Source organism: Bos indicus, chromosome 10, assembly GCF_029378745.1.
Source record: "Bos indicus isolate NIAB-ARS_2022 breed Sahiwal x Tharparkar chromosome 10, NIAB-ARS_B.indTharparkar_mat_pri_1.0, whole genome shotgun sequence".
NCBI lineage: Eukaryota > Metazoa > Chordata > Mammalia > Artiodactyla > Bovidae > Bos > Bos indicus.
Window position 1 is genome coordinate 67,880,136 of NC_091769.1, and position 16,339 is coordinate 67,896,474.

At 34.7% G+C, this 16,339-nt stretch overlaps 1 protein-coding gene across 11 annotated transcripts in view; it reads left to right on the plus strand.

The window, feature by feature from the left end:
* Window positions 1-16,339, plus strand: part of KTN1 (kinectin 1) — a 112,796-nt gene that overhangs the window by 83,336 nt on the left and 13,121 nt on the right. For 3 of the 11 annotated variants that reach the window (XM_070797636.1, XM_070797639.1, XM_070797637.1), the window contains exons 31-39: window positions 255-292; window positions 1,940-2,030; window positions 4,043-4,129; window positions 7,652-7,741; window positions 12,119-12,199; window positions 14,537-14,626; window positions 14,747-14,839; window positions 15,923-15,994; window positions 16,202-16,285. In XM_070797636.1, coding sequence (XP_070653737.1) covers window positions 255-292; window positions 1,940-2,030; window positions 4,043-4,129; window positions 7,652-7,741; window positions 12,119-12,199; window positions 14,537-14,626; window positions 14,747-14,839; window positions 15,923-15,994; window positions 16,202-16,285 — 726 coding nt within the window. The remainder of the gene's footprint in view (window positions 1-254; window positions 293-1,939; window positions 2,031-4,042; window positions 4,130-7,651; window positions 7,742-12,118; window positions 12,200-14,536; window positions 14,627-14,746; window positions 14,840-15,922; window positions 15,995-16,201; window positions 16,286-16,339) is intronic. The other 8 variants (XM_070797638.1, XM_070797642.1, XM_070797641.1 and 5 more) reach the window with 4 other exon arrangements.

Below are 16,339 nucleotides of genomic sequence, written 5' to 3' on the forward strand. Positions count from 1 at the left end.
TTACACCTGATAGGAAACTGATATATATTTAAGTGAAAAGTTTTAAGAATATAGTGACAATGAAGATTTGATATAACACTCAATACGTTTTCTAAATGTGTACCTGTTTTTATTAAAATTACTTTTTGTTGGCATATCAATTATGCTATAGTTTTCCCTTTGGTGTTGTCTTAATTTATGTCTGAGAAGAGTTTTAATTATTTGCAGTCTTCTGGAAAGCTTTGTTTTAAAGTAACATTGAACTCTTTTAATAGGCATCTTCTTTTCCCCCTCATGAAGAACTGTTAAAAGTGTAAGTAATAATTTTTATTCACAATTTGAAAAGTGGTAAATTTTTGTTACTAAATAGTTCTCAGATAAGCAATTTAATGTAATTGCAAATGCTCCCCTACTATTTACAGTTCTATTTGGATTTCTTGGATAGTAGATCAAAGACCTTATTAGCTATGCCTTTGGCTGAGCTAATGTACCTTTTATGATATTAAATATTTGAATTTCTTTGAACATTTTGTTGAGCGTGATACTGGTTTTTCAGACATTCAGAAAATATCTAATCACATAGAGCTATACTTTGAAGCCTTTACTAATTTACCTTAAATTACCTCACTTATTCTACTGATATCATTATGGAATTGAACCATGCAAATTTTGGTTTCAGTTCAATTCAGTCGCTCAGTCGTGTCCGACTCTTTGCGACCCCATGAACTGCAGCACGCCAGGCCTCCCTGTCCGTCACCAACTCCCGGAATTCACTCAGACTCACGTCCATCGAGTCAGTGATGCCATCCAGCTAGCTTCTGTATTAAAAAAGCAAATCTTGTAATCTTTATGGTTGCTCTCTTTTAAGGAGTTTTTTTTTTTTTTTTTTAAATGGAAACATTTTTATTGTGGGTCTGTATTTTTCTCTAAAAGGCTATATTTAAGGTCATTTCAGATAAGTTGGTATGCTTCAACATGTTAAATGTCAGCCACATTAAGTATATTCAGTGATATATCTATATGTTCTTCCATCTTGACTTGTTTACAAAGTTGGTGGTTTACAAAGTTACCAGTTTAGAATTATTTACTGTTAAATTGGGTCTTGAGTTTGTCTATGTAGAGCAAGGGTCAGCAAGCAAACTTCTTTTTAATAAATGGCCTGATAGTGAATATTTTAGGCTTTGTGGGCCACATAGTTTCATACTCTTTTTTTCCTTTATTCCCCACAATTCTTTAAAAACATAAAATCAGGTCTTGGCTTGAGGTCCATACAAAACCAGACTGTGGGTCTTGCCCAGAACTGCAGTTTGTGAACCCCTTATATAGAGCCTTATTCTTAGGGAAGAGGTATTTGTACTTTAATTTTCTACCCTAGCTACTTCTCAGCTATGACAGAATCAAAGTATAAATCTTTGCCATTTCTTTCTGCATTTCTGGGAAGTAACTAAGTCATTTGACAGAACCAAAATAACACGAATCCTAAGACTATTATGAAAGTGAAAAGAGAACACCTACCTTACGTTAATGTCATACTTTTATTGTGGGTTAGCCACTGAAAGTCATAATTGATTCCATTACCTTCTGAAAAAAAAAATTTAAGGGAGTGCACCTAACATCACTTTTTACTCTTGTGAAAATAGCTACTTCACACTGCCCTAGTTAAAAATAGAAGTAACCACAACTATAGCAGTTCATGTATTCATGAACTGTTTCTTAGGGGATGATTTCTTTTTAGCATAAATGTCAGCATATCATACTGTGAAGTTTTATTTATTTCTGAAAATAAGAATTCATTCTGAAAATAGATTTTCTGTGGTAACTGTAGTTAAGCTTAAAGAGTTTGCCTAGGTTACTGCGTTTTTCAAAGCATCACCTACTTGCTGTTTTTATTTTGTAGTAACTAATACTATGTTCACTGTTTACCTAAAATACTGTTATATAAATCCATTTTCTGGTTTAGAATTTCAGAAAGAGAGAAGGAAATAACTGATCTCAAGAATGAGTTAGATTCTTTGAACGATGCTGTTGAACACCAGAGGAAGAAAAATAATGTAAGCAAGTCTTTATCAGAATAAAGCTTATTATTATTATTTCACTGAAATCCATGGATTAGAATTCTTTTAATCTACTTTTACTTTAAATTTCTTAATCTTTGTAGAAAAGTACTGTTTTGTGTGTAGGTTTTTTGAGAACATTATTGGGGAAATCACTTTATTAGAGAGTAGGTTTTTTTTTTTAAATGAATAAGTGAAAAGTCCATTTTGTACACATCTGAATATTTATATATTCAAGTTAGAATTATTATAGCTTCAGGTTTAAAAAAAACCTATAGTTTACTTTCTGTTGAACTTTTACTGGAAAATTATTCTTTCAGCTCATTATCTTAAAGGCTTTTCTTTTTTTGACCGGGCTAGTCTTTTTGTAAACTATAAAAGTAATGCCAGAATTCAAACTTAGTCTTTTCAATAATTATGTATCTTTTGAAGTCTCTGGCACTTCCCTTTTTAAACTGAGAGGTGTTTTCAAATTTTGGTGATTAAGCATGTTAGAGGCCTCCCAACCTGAATGCATTTAGGTTAGAATGGATGGGATAGTGCCCTGAGAAATATTGACAAATAGTAAATTTAGATAAGTTTCTTTAAGTCTCTCTGATCAGAAGACTACACCTTTAAGTAGAATACAAGCATTCTTGGTAAATGAAGAATTTTTGCACACACAAGTTTCATTGTTAAGACTTAAGCAAAGTTAGAAATGTTATTGAAATCTAAGCCGGTATTTTCTAATGAAATTTGATTTTTCAAAGTTTGCATTAATTTGTTAATTTAACAAGTTGACATGTTTCTGCTCCCCTGAGTTTGTCAAAATTAGGTACGTGAATTGCCCTTTGTGTGTTTATAACGTTACTAATAGCATTGCTTGGCCAAAAAACCTGAGATGAATTTGCCAGTATTACTGTTGACATCTTAGCTGTGTTTTATGATTGGAATTGTAAGATAAGGAAGGCACAGGAATGCCTGTTTAATGCAGCAGCAGTAGCAGTGCTGGAGGCATTGCAGTGTGTGAAAAGAGCCAGGACACTGGAGGCCAGCAGATTGTGACGTCAGTCCATTCTAGTTCTGCCTCCTCATTTGCTTTGTACATGTGGTCATGCTTATTAACTTACCTAAGCTGTGGTTTTGCCGCCTATAAAATGGGAATACGTACCTCTCCGGGTTGTTACGAGGATTAATGAAAATTTATGTGAAGTGCCAGGTACAGTGTTGGACACACAAGTAAGCATTCAATACATGGTGGTTATTGGCTTTTTAGGTTTTTGTTTTCCGTCTTTTTAGATTTCTATATCTGAAGAAAGATGGAAATATAGCAGATTGTCCTTATTCATATTTGCTAATGGAATGCTGTTAAAATAGATCTTTCAGAGCTCAGCTTCTTTCTCTTACAAGAATGGGTTTTATAGCTTTCTAGCCTTCCTGTTTGCCTTGATCAAGTAGCTTGTGCAATTCCTGTCAGGTTGTTTTTTGGTATGCACATTTGACCATGCCAAGAAAGAGAGAGAAATACAATGAATTCCTATGTCATTCTTAGGTAGACTTGAAATGTGTTAAATCAATAAAACATATTTAGAGGAAAAATTGTTATGCTGCAGTGGAAAGTCCCATGAATGATATTGGGTCCTGTTTCAAAATCATATTTAAAGCCTTTTGTAATACTGTGTATTTGTTCTGTCCTTAATCCTTTGATATTCGATGTACCTGAAATTATATTTGTAATCTTGGTTTCTGTGCTTACTTTTGAATGCTTTCTTCTTTGTCTTGTGTGCATAGTAATTACTTTAAAGCTGGCATATTTGGTGTGTATACTAAAACATGGGAAGTGGGCATCTTTATTTTCTCATTCAAACTTCTAAACATTGCTTTTTATTTTTTGCTAATATACATATTTTCCCATTGAAATAATTTTGCAATAACCAGCATTTAAATGCAGTGCAAAATACTGATGAAGCGAAAAGCAAAAATATTTCAATAATGGATAAACTGAAATCATTCTTTCTAAAAATGATTAGGACCTTCGGGAGAAAAACTGGGAAGCAATGGAAGCATTGGCATCAACTGAAAAATTGCTGCAGGACAAAGTGAACAAGACTTCCAAGGTTGTAATGCTAACTCCTAGAAACAATCCACTGAACAGAAATTCTGCAGCTTGTCTTAAAATCCGACTAAAGCATTTAATTTTACTGCAATTTAAATATAAAATCTCCTTATCATCCATATTTATCACCTCTCTCATCTCTGCTTTTTTCACCTACTCCTTGAAGCTTTAATTTGGGGCATGCTGCTTTGTAGTGATTGCCTGATTTTTGAGCTTTGGTGATTACTGCTTTAAGCTTAAGAGTCTCAGGAGGCCTATGCTACCCATGTAAGCTCTTGTCAGACAGAGTGTACCTCTTGGGTTGGTTAAGAGAACTTGGTGAAAACTCTGAGCCAAAAAGATCTAATCTAATTAACAAACACACACCCAGTGGACTCTCCTAGATTCTCTGAGGCATACCAAGATGACTCAAACAAGGTGGAAAACGATGAAAGTCTTCAGAAGTACAGGGAAGGCATCAATTTGGGTGTGTTGTTGGGCATGGTCCCTTAGAAGAGATGAAATTAAACTAGGTTTTTAAGTGGCTGGACAGTAATGATGCATATATGTTTAGTATACAGTATTAGCATAAGGGATAATTCTCTTAACTGGGGTATATAAAGTACTCCTGAAACATACATCCCCCTCTGTCTTACACATGATTAAGAATTCTCCCTGAGTTCAAGTTCTTCATGGATTTAAAGATTTCTAATCAATTATAATTGAAAAGTTGAATTTAAAGATTGAGAGAAATAAATGGGGGCAGTTTCAAGAATTTTGAAAATTCCTACCAAGAATAAACTTGGAACAGAATTGGTGAATTTTTGTTATGGGTTAAAGTTCATTATGTTATTCAATTCAGCATTCTAGAAGTATCTGGAAATATTCTAGAAGTATCTTAGCACATATTTTGTGTGCTAAGGTAGTATGTTGAATTTTAAATGTAGGTCTTTATGACATTTGAAGGACTGTTTTTTTTAAAGCAGAGTAGAATTTCAATAATTTTAATCAAATATATGTTTGTAGTTATATTTCCTTTAGTGTAATGGATTTGTGTTTAGTTATATACTTACTCATCAGGCCCTAATTTTCACTAAAACCTTGATTTGAGACAGCTAGCAAATATTGGGACCAGAGAAATCTAGGCCAGAGAATAGAAAAATCTAGGCCAGCTTGGACATTATTGTTTCATTGTCAGTGGCTGCGGTCAGCTCTGTCAGCAGTAGGGGCTCTGTATAGTTTCTGATTGTTTCTATAACTTTGGTTTTCACTGTTAAGAGCTCCCTTTTAGCTTTTATTTTGTTATGAGGCTGGTTATCTACAAAGTGCTAAACTCTTTATATCATGCTATTCGTACAAGAAGTTATATACCACTTGTCATAGGCATTCTTACATGTTATGATTCCAAAAGAAAACTAGAATTTATTTTACTATGTGTTTGGTGATGAATATAAGAATTTATCCATGTTTCAAACCTCATCACCAAATGCGTGATGGCCTCTTGCATGGCTAATGATCTATAGAGCATAGACTTTATACTCTTTCTCTGTTTTAATGTGTGTATTTAGACAGTCCTGAGATAGCATAGGTATAAAGTGATACTGATTAACCTATAGACTACAAGTTGTACTATAAGGAGTAAATGTTCTTGAGGAGCCACTGTAAATGACAGGTTCACATGAAAGACATTTCACATACTATTACACTTAGATAAAAATAGTAAGGAAATTGTAATAGTAAGGAAACAATGATGCAATTTTCAGTTATATCTTTTACAGATTTTAAGGTGGAATGGAAATTGCTATTCACAACCAAACTACTATGTCAAATGAAAACTTTTTACCTAACTTGTTAGTACACCTTTGTTCTTGTTAGTTACAAATTAGACACCTATTTCCTTTAGTTAGATTATTTTTCCCTTGGGGAATTTTCAAAAAATTTTCTGTCCCACAGTCTCTCTTCTTAACTGATTTTCTTTAGAGGTTGCTCTACTGCTTCTATGCTTCATTGCTCAGTCATGTCCAACTCTTTGGGACCCCATGGACTGTAGGCCGCCACTCCTCTGTCCATGGGATTTTTCAGGCAAAAATAATGGAGTGGGTTGCCATTTCCTTCTCCAGAGCATCATCCAGACCCAGGGATCAAACCCCTGTCTCCTGTGTTTCTTGCATTACAGATGGATCCTTTATCTGCTGAGGTATCAGGGAAGCCTACGACTTCTGTGGTCAGATGATAAAGATGAGCTCCTGATTGTTTCTGAATTAGCTGTTAATCATTTTCCTTAAATGAATGTACCTTATTTTATGCAGTTAGATGGGTATATTTCTGAAAAATAGTGGACTTCATTGAGTTATTGAAAATATTCCACTAAAACTCATTGAATTATTGAAAATACTCTATTAAATATTCCATTTTTAAAATCCTGCCACTAATCTGAGTAAAGTAACAGCATTGTGTATGTATAGAATATGATTAATCTCTAGCTTCTTACTGCATAACTTTAGATTTTTTATACTATTAGATTTTCTTAAATTGAAGTGTGTGCATCTTAAATCTGTAATAGATTTGAAAGATCAGTTTAAATAATGGGGGAAAGATAGGCTTGAGATCTTGCTAGCTTGCTTGCCTTCTTGTCACCTGTTGAACTTCACCAGTGTTTTGAGATGATTTTCTTGGCTTTGTTTAGATGTGTATTTTTATAGATGTCTTTTTTTAATCTTGTAGAGATAATTTGAATATTAGATATTTATTTTTGTGTGATCAAATCATTATCCTAATTTTGACAAACTGTGGCTTTGAATTAACCATTGATACCCATTAGACTTGGATTTGAAATCACCAAATCTAGACATGCATTTGTAATACTTATCTTTAAATTTACAGCTGACAGAGTCCATGCATATGTGTCAGAATTAGTTTTCTTGATGTATGGCATTGGTGAAGTAGTATACCATCAATTATTCCTCTTTCTCTTTGCTCTTTTTCTCATATGTACACTTGTCAAATTTTGGTGGTTCTTTTTTCCCCCTTTGTTTAGCATAAATACCTTCACTTGACCTTGAAACTGGAAGTATCAAAGTTGCCATTTTAATCCCATTATTAAATTTAATTCCATGATTTGTTGTCCATCAGTGATGTATTTTTTGAAAAGAGACTTGCCAGCCTCAGTTATGTCACCCAGATGCATATTTTTTACATGTAGCTTGTTTTAGCTGTAGGAAATGTTTTTTGTTTTGGCTTGGTTTTTGAATTGTTCCTGGAGGGGTATCACTTGATGGCAAGGAAAATGTTAATATTGTCAGATATTGCCTTAGCTTGATTAATGTAAGACATTATTTGTTACTTAGGATGCTTTTGAGATTTTGCAGATTTTTTTTTTATGTAAGCATTTTGATATTTCAGAATGGGAAATTTGAACATTTGTCAGTAATAAGAATTTTAAAAATACCTTGCCTTTTCTTCCTTTAAGCTTAAAAGACTGTAGCTTTTTAATTTTTCAATTCTATAATCTTCTGAGTTTGATTTGGTGCTTCCTCTGCTTTAGGAAAGACAACAACACGTAGAAGCTGTTGAGTTAGAAGCTAAAGAAGTTCTCAAAAAATTATTTCCAAAGGTGTCTGTCCCTTCTAATTTGGTAAGATTAATTAATTATTTTTTAAAACATGACATCTTCATCATTATTTAAGGAAGTTGTGAATAAGTAGCATTTGCACTCTGCACTTGGTTTTAATGGTGTGCTTATCGGTCTTTCTCATTTTTAACCTAGGGTGTCTTGAGTAGTTAAAATCAGTTAACTTGGTTCAAAATAATTTGTGTTTTTTCAATTGCTACTTTATTATAATCTATAAAATTTATATATAAGACATTATTTAGGTTATAAATATCATAAATGGGAAAGAAATATTTCTTCATAAGTCAATAGTGGTTGAAAGTGAAAGTGTTGTCACTCAGTTGTATCCTACTCTTTGCAACCCTATGGAGTGCAGCCCACCAGGCTCCTCTGTCCGTGGAATTCTTCAGACAAGGATATTGGAGTGGGTAGACATTTCTGTCTCCAGGGGATCTTCCCGACTCGGGTCAAACCCTGGTCTCCTGCATTGTAGGCAGATTCTTTACTGTCTTAGCCACCAGGGAAGACTCAGTAGTGGTTAATAAATCAGTAATATTCTTAATGGCTTTATTAAAAATAGAACTTAATTTTAGGTGATTCCTTCTTAATTTTAAGAACACTTTATTTTTAAAAGTATTTAATACTAAGAACTAGGCTCTTTTTATTTCAAAACTTAAGATTTTGGTTATCCGTTAACTTTTTAAGCAAAAGTCTTGAAGATGATTTGGAATAGCTTGTTTTATCTGAGATTGTATGTGTTTTAAATGGGAGAGAAAAGTTTACTTGATTCAGAGAATATAATGAATATTTGAGGGCAGAGAAAGAAAGCCAGTGAGTGTGCATGTAGTTTTCTAAAATGGTAATAGAGGCCTTTTTTTCTTTTAATGGAAAATTATATATACAGTCAAAAGTAGAGAGAATAGCATAATGAGCCTGATGTACCTTGTATCTCACCTTAACAGTTACCTATACGACATGCATTGATACTGACAGTTTTATTTTGGAGGAAGTCAAACATCAGAGCATTTCATCAGTAAATATTTCTAAATAATAAGAATTCCTTCAAAAAATACTATTGTTATATTTTTTAAAAATTTCTTATATCCTACATCTAGCCAATACTTGGATTTCTTCAGTTGTGATACAATCTATTTTAATGAAATAATAACAACTTATTGTAGTTTGTTTTAGTCAGGATTCAAATAAAGTCAACATGTGACTGATTTAAGATGTCTTCTAGATTCTTTTTATTCCACAGGTTCCCTTTTGTCAGCATACCTTCTCGCCCACTTTTTTTTTTTTTAATGTAGTGGTTTCAAGTTCATTTTCCCAGTCTGGATTTAGCTGACTGCATCCCTGTAATGTCAGTATGTTCCTCTGTCCTTTGTGTATCTCGTAAATTGGTAATCAGTGGAGGCCTGATTAGATTCAGACTCAGCACTCCAGGGGTAGGACAGGGTGGAGGCAAGACTATTTCATGAGCAGTGTTGTGCACTTCCATTAGGAGGGCCATAAGGCTCAGTGATAAAGTGTCTGCCTGCCAGTGCAGGAGATGTGGATTCAATCCCTGGGTTGGGAAGATCCTCTGGAGAAGGAAGTGGCAACCCACTGTAGTATTCTTGCCTGGAAAATTCTGTTGACAGAGGAGTCTATTGACCATGGGGTCGCAAAAAGTTGAACATAGACATGACTTAGCAATTAATCAACAGGAGTGTTTGCCTATGCTTCTTTGGCCCTTTGGAGCTTAATCTTTTTGACACAGCCCTGCTAATCTTTGGTAGCTTCTTTGCTTAGTGGTGTGATAAGATGTTCCTGAATTTATCATATGCATTTCCTGCCCCAAATTTTGAATCAGGATATTTCTCTAAGGAGAGGGCTTCGGGTGCCAGGTGTGATGTAAGTAAACTTAATGACCTGTTCTCTGTGCAGTCTGAGTTTAGCTGCTTGCTCTCTTAGGTTTTATCTATGTATATTCTATGTCTAACTTGCAGAAGAAGCAAAAATACTTCTGTTTTCATTGTAACTGTTGAGGACATATTCAGGTTTGATGACTTAATAGATAATTGGTTGAATTGATGAAATACTGTGTTCTGGGTAATATGGATAAATTGTCAGTTCTAGTGCTGTTTTTACAATAAACACAGGAGGAGTTGTTCTTCCTATATTTCATATTTTTTTTACTTTGTAGCCATAAGTAATTTTTATTTCTGTATTCCTACTCTATATTTCATTAATGGAATAATGAAATTGGGAGATTTGTTTGATAGTATTTTATGAGCCAGAAGAGTTCATGCTTTGTATTTCTCTTCTAAGATTATATAATATCACCAGAATTAAAAATTCTTTTTAATGTAGCAAATTATTTCTTAACAGCTGTATTACCCACCTGCAACCACCAAACCTTTTTTACATTATAAATATTTATGAATCACTGTAAGACATGGATGATTATATTTGGCTTCTATTCATCCACTTGTTAAAAGTTGAATACTTTTGCATGTAGTCTATATTTAAGAAATATATTAAGTTTTCTGTGTGCTACTTAGAGTCTAGTATATAAGTTTTTAGAGAGATGATGGATAATAGACTATTTACCTTAAGATAAAGCAATAATAATTAAATTTAATATTAAATTAATATAGTCAGTAGATATAAAAGGCCTTTTATACATTAAGTAATTTTTGTAAACTGTTTTCTATTGCTTTTTTGCTAAGAAAATCTGCAGAGAAGAGGTCTAAACTATATGATCGAGATTGAAGGGAAGTTTATATACTTTAAGTGTCTAAACAATTTTTCAACTGAATTTAATTTATATGGAATCTTAGTATTTGAAGCTAAGTAGGATTTTAATAGTATGTTTTCATCATCAATCAAATTTATGATTGTGCTCAGTCATGTCTGACTCTTTGCGACCCCATAGACTATAGCCCATCAGTCTCCTCTGTTCATGTAATTTTTCAGGCAAGAATCCTGGAGTGGTTTGCCAGTTCCTCCTCCAGCCCAGGATTTGAACCCATGTCTCCTGCATCTCTTGCATTACAGGAGGATTCCTTACCACTGAGCCACAGGGGAATATAATTTTTTTTTAAATGAAGAGGCTTTTATGACTAATATGTACTATGGGATATTGCACTACAGGGTGATCTCAGCATCGAATTTTCTTTGTTTTTTATTTTTATTTGATGAAATACAGAGAATCCTGATTCAGCCACATAACTAAAGCTTTTAATTAGAGCAATTAATATAAATTTCATATGTGTGTGTTTTTTTAAAATCTTGAATTAAACTAAACCAAAGACCTATCAGTGGGCTTCCCTGATAGCTCAGTTGGTAAAGAATCTGCCTGTAATGCAGGAGATCCCAGTTTGATTCCTGGGTGGGGAAGATCTGCTGGAGAAGGGATAGGCTACCCACTCCACTATTAGGGCTTCCCTTGTGGCTCAGCTGGTAAAGAATCTGCTTTCAGTACGGGAGACCTGTATTCGATCCCTGGGTTGGGAAGATCCCCTGGAGAAGGGAAAGGCCACCCACTCCAGTATTCTGGCCTGGAGAATTCCATGGACTGTATAGCCCATGGGGTGGCAAAGAGTCAGACATGACTGAGCGACTTTCACTTTCAAAGACCTAAAAGACCTAAGAGGAAATTTGCTTTAAAGTATCTACCAAACACTCTTTATCAGAGTTTAAAATTTAGACAAGAAGCATAAAAAAATCTAGAATAATTTATTCTTAACTAATAATTTATTTTAAAATATTTAACTAATAATTTAATAATTTATTTTAATGACTAAAACTATAAGAATGCCTTGTGTTTGCCTCAGCTAACCTTACAGTACAAATATAATTTTTGTTGATTTTAAACACATAAATGTTCATGTATTCTTATTTCTCATTATGATTTTTTAAATGTTTCATAATATTTATTTTCAAGTATTTTCATAATGCCTGGAACACCCTCATAGAATCTAAAATCTTCTGACCAGTGTATCTCTGTAGAACTATCTCCTAAAAAAAGAAAAGTTTGAAAAATTGCTTAATCTAAGCTTTCTCTGTCTTAAAGATTGAATCTATTAGTCCCAGCACTGTGATAGAGAGTAGTTTGAGCCCAAATCTTACCTGTATGGCCTGAATTTATTTGCAAATATCCTTGGACAGGGTAAATAAATGTAGATTTGATTTTGATGGTAATATAGTACACAGGCATATTTTTAGTGTTTATTTTCAAGACCAGGTCATGTACAACTTACTTAACAACTATAATCTTTTTTGAGATTTCTATAGGGATGGTGTTTGTCTACATAGGTTTCTTTTTATAATCTTCCAATTTGGTTATTTACCTTTTTTTTACTTATTTCATTTAGGTATTTTAAAAAATTAGTTATTTGATTTTTTTCTCCACAGAGTTATAGTGAATGGTTGCATGGATTTGAAAAGAAGGCAAAAGAATGTGTGGCTGCAGCTTCAGGTTCAGAGGAGGTTAAGGTTAGTTCAAGAAGTAAAGTATGTATATTTTAAACAAATGTAGAAAAAAAGAATAAATCAGAATTTGTCCTTAAGTTTGGGAAAGATAATAACTACATTATGAGTAGAATAGTGATCTTTTCAGAAAGTATAAGGTGATTTCATTTTGTGTACATTTTGGTGCAAATGCTATTGTCTTCCTCAAATTTGATATGTGTACAAAGCTGGTATTTGTCATTTCTTTAGCTCTGTTATCTTCAGTTCAGTTCAGTCACTCAGTCGTGTCCAACTCTTTGCGACCCCATGAATTGCAGCACGCCAGGCCTCCCTGTCCATCACCAACTCCCGGAGTTCACTCAGACTCACGTCCATTGAGTCAGTGATGCCATCCAGCCATCTCATCCTCTGTCATCCCCTTCTCCTCCTGCCCCCAATCCCTCCCAGCATTAGAGTCCTTTCCAATGAGTCAACTCTTCACATGAGGTGGCCAAAGTACTGGAGTTTCAGCTTTAGCATCATTCCTTCCAAAGAAATCCCAGGGCTGATCTCCATCATAATGGACTGGTTGGATCTCCTTGCAGTCCAAGGGACTCTCAAGAGTCTTCTCCAACACCACAGTTCAAAGGCATCAATTCTTCGGCTCTCAGCCTTCTTCACAGTCCAACTCTCACATCCATACATGACCACTGAAAAAACCATAGCCTTGACTAGACGGACCTTTATTGGCAAAGTAATGTCTCTGCTTTTGAATATGCTATCTAGGTTGGTCATAACTTGCCTTCCAAGGAGTAAGTGTCTTTTAATTTCATGGCTGCAGTCACCATCTGCAGTGATTTTGGAGCCCAAAAAAAAAAAAAAATCTGACACTGTTTCCATTGTTTCCCGATCCATTTCCCATGAAGTGATGGGACCGGATGCCATGATCTTCGTTTTCTGAATGTTAAGCTTTAAGGCAACTTTTTTACTCTCCACTTTAACTTTCATCAAGAGGCTTTTGAGTTCCTCTTCACTTTCTGCCATAAGGGTGGTGTCATCGGCATATCTGAGGTTATTGATATTTCTCCCGGCAATCTTGATTCCAGCTTGTGCTTCTTCCAGCCCAGCGTTTCTCATGATGTACTCTGCATATAAGTTAAATAAGTAGGGTGACAATATAGTTGACGTACTCCTTTTCCTATTTGGAACCAGTCTGTTGTTCCCTGTCCAGTTCTAACTGTTGCTTCCTGACCTGCATACAGATTTCTCAAGAGGCAGGTCAGGTGGTCTGGTATTCCCGTCTCTTTCAGAATTTTCCACAGTTTATTGTGATCCACACAGTCAAAGGCTTTGGCATAGTCAATAAAGCAGAAATAGATGTTTTTCTGGAACTCTCTTGCTTTTTCCATGATCCAGCGGATGTTGGCAGTTTGATCTCTGGTTCCTCTACCTTTTCTAAAACCAGCTTGAACATCAGGAAGTTCACGGTTCATGTATTGCTGAAGCCTGGCTTGGAGAATCATTTATAAAACTGAATATTTATCTCTGATTCTCTTTTTAGTTTGGGTTCAGGAAGTAAAGATCAGTTAATAGGTAGAACCTGACTGGTTTACTAACATAATACACTATTCAGGAGTGTTCAGAGCCTCGATGCATTTTTATGCTTGACTGCTAAAATTTGGGAGATTCATTTTTTTTTGTATCACAAGTGGCATGAATATAACCCTGTGGCATTGTGACTTTATTTCATATGATGATCTGCTTTGATTTTACTGTCTCACTAGGTAGTGACAAACCTATTCATATAAAATTATATGATTATATTTTGTATTAAACATACTCTAGAAGTTTTATCTTTTGGCCATTCCTCCTGGCTTCTCTGGTGGCTCAAAAAAGTGAAGAATCTGCCTGCAGTGTAGGCGATCTGGGTTCAACTCCTAGGTTGGGAAGATCCACTGGAGAACGGAATGGGAACCCTCTCCAGTATTCTTGCCTGGAGAATCCCATGGACAGAGGAGCCTGGCAGGCTGCAGTCCTTAGTGTCACAAAGAGTCGGACACAACTGAGTGACTAAACTTTCTTTCCTGGCATGTGAGATCTTAGTTTCCCGACCAGGGTTCGAACCTGTGTCCCCTGCCTTGGAAGCATGGAGCCTTAACCACTGGAATGCCAGAGAAGTCCCAGACTGGGAGTTTTATTAGGAAAATCAAATGACTTAACAGTGTCATTGAATTTCACTGCCACTTGAGAAGGTTGAAATGTAGTGATTAATGATAAAACAGAAGCCATTTATCTTAATATATCAATAAGTTCAGAAACAAATTTGAAGCACAAAACTTTTTGGTAAAACTAGAGAATTTTTATTTATATCATTCTTTGCAGGATTTGGAGCACAAGTTGAAAGAAGCTGATGAAATGCACACATTGTTACAACTAGAGTGTGAAAAATACAAATCCGTCCTTGCAGAAACAGTAGGAAATGATTTTTAATCTACATTTTAAAATAATTATTAATTTATTACTTAGTGGCTTAAGTAGTTTATCTTTGTATTAGAACGTGAATTTTTCAGAACAACTATACTGTGTTCATAGGAAGGAATTTTACAGAAGCTACAGAGAAGTGTGGAACAAGAAGAGAATAAATGGAAAGTTAAGGTTGATGAATCACAGAAGACTATTAAACAGGTATTTAAAGAAAGCTTAGTGAAAAAAATAAGTAAGAATTGTGTGAACTATTAGAAAAAAACAAAATCCAAACAAACTGGCAGTTCTCAACGTGGGGGTTCTGGATCAGCAGCATCAGTATCTCATGGGAACTTGTTAGACATGCTTTTAGACCCCACCCATAGCTTACTGGGGGCGAAACTCTGGGGCCAACACAGAGTTTCAAAGAGCACCCCCCCCCCCACCACCCCGCAATGATACAGTGTTTTAAAGAGTTTTAAAAACACTGTTTTAAAGAGCCCTGCCCCCCCCCCCCCCCCCCCCGCCCCGCCCTGCTATGATACAGAATGTAAAGCGGTGTTGAAGAACCACAATGGGATAACATAAGGCAAATAATTTGGTGTTCACAATGTTTTCAAACACTGATTTGTGACTCATGATATAGTATTCAAGAAATAGTAAGACCTTCTGTTCATGGGACCTGAATGTAGTCTTAGTTTTTCTTCTATTTACAGTTTTCCTTCCATATCCATCAGGAAAGTGGTTTCAGAATCTTCAAAGATGCCCAAATCTGGTATCTTGAATGCACATATAAAATGAATAGTAGTACTTGGGTGTGGTAAAGAGTGCCGTCTCTTGCTCACTTGTTTTCCTGGGCCAACCTGTGCAGAATCTAGAATTGTTGATGGTATTCTGTAATAATACATTTGGGGATTGATGAAGCTGATTATCAGTTAATTGTTAAAAAATTAAGCACTTTAGCTGGACCTCATATAATGTCATGCAAATGAGGTAGTTTTGATCACAGTTTAAATCAACTTATATGTGACACTCATTTTTAAGGGCTTTTAAAATTAAGTTATGGCTTTAAATGAGATACATTAAAAAAAAAAAAACACACCTCTGGGGACACAGTTTTTGAGGGAGTAGCCTACTGTTTTCTCCCTTTGCCTGGCAAAGAAAGTCACTCTTTCTCCTTAAAAAAAAAAAAACAAAAAACAAAAACCACCTCCGAAGTATCTAATTGATTAAAATTCTACAAGATAGAAAAGCCTTTGTATCATTGGTGGTTTGACTTAGTCTTATAATTATTTCACATTTCAGATGCAGTTGTCATTCACATCTTTGGAGCAAGAGCTAGATCGGTTAAGAAGAGAAAATAAAGATATTGAAAATGTATGTTATCTCATTGTTTGATTTGTAACCTATGGCCTCATTTTTAGCATTAAGGCTGTGTTTTAAGATTTCTTTTATCTAATGATGTGGTTGTTGTACTTTTATTGAGATGGTATAGTTTTGGATTCAGTAAGTCTTGTAACTTTTCATTGTAGGGAAGTATCTTAAATTTGTTTCTTAACTTTTCCTTCTTTGTTTCATTGCTAGCTGAGAAGAGAACGAGAGCATTTGGAAATGGAGCTAGAGAAGGCAGAAATGGAACGATCTACCTATGTTACAGAAGTCAGAGAGGTACTTAAAATAGAATTTTTTCAACTTTGCTTCTCAGGTGAAGTTAAATTTATA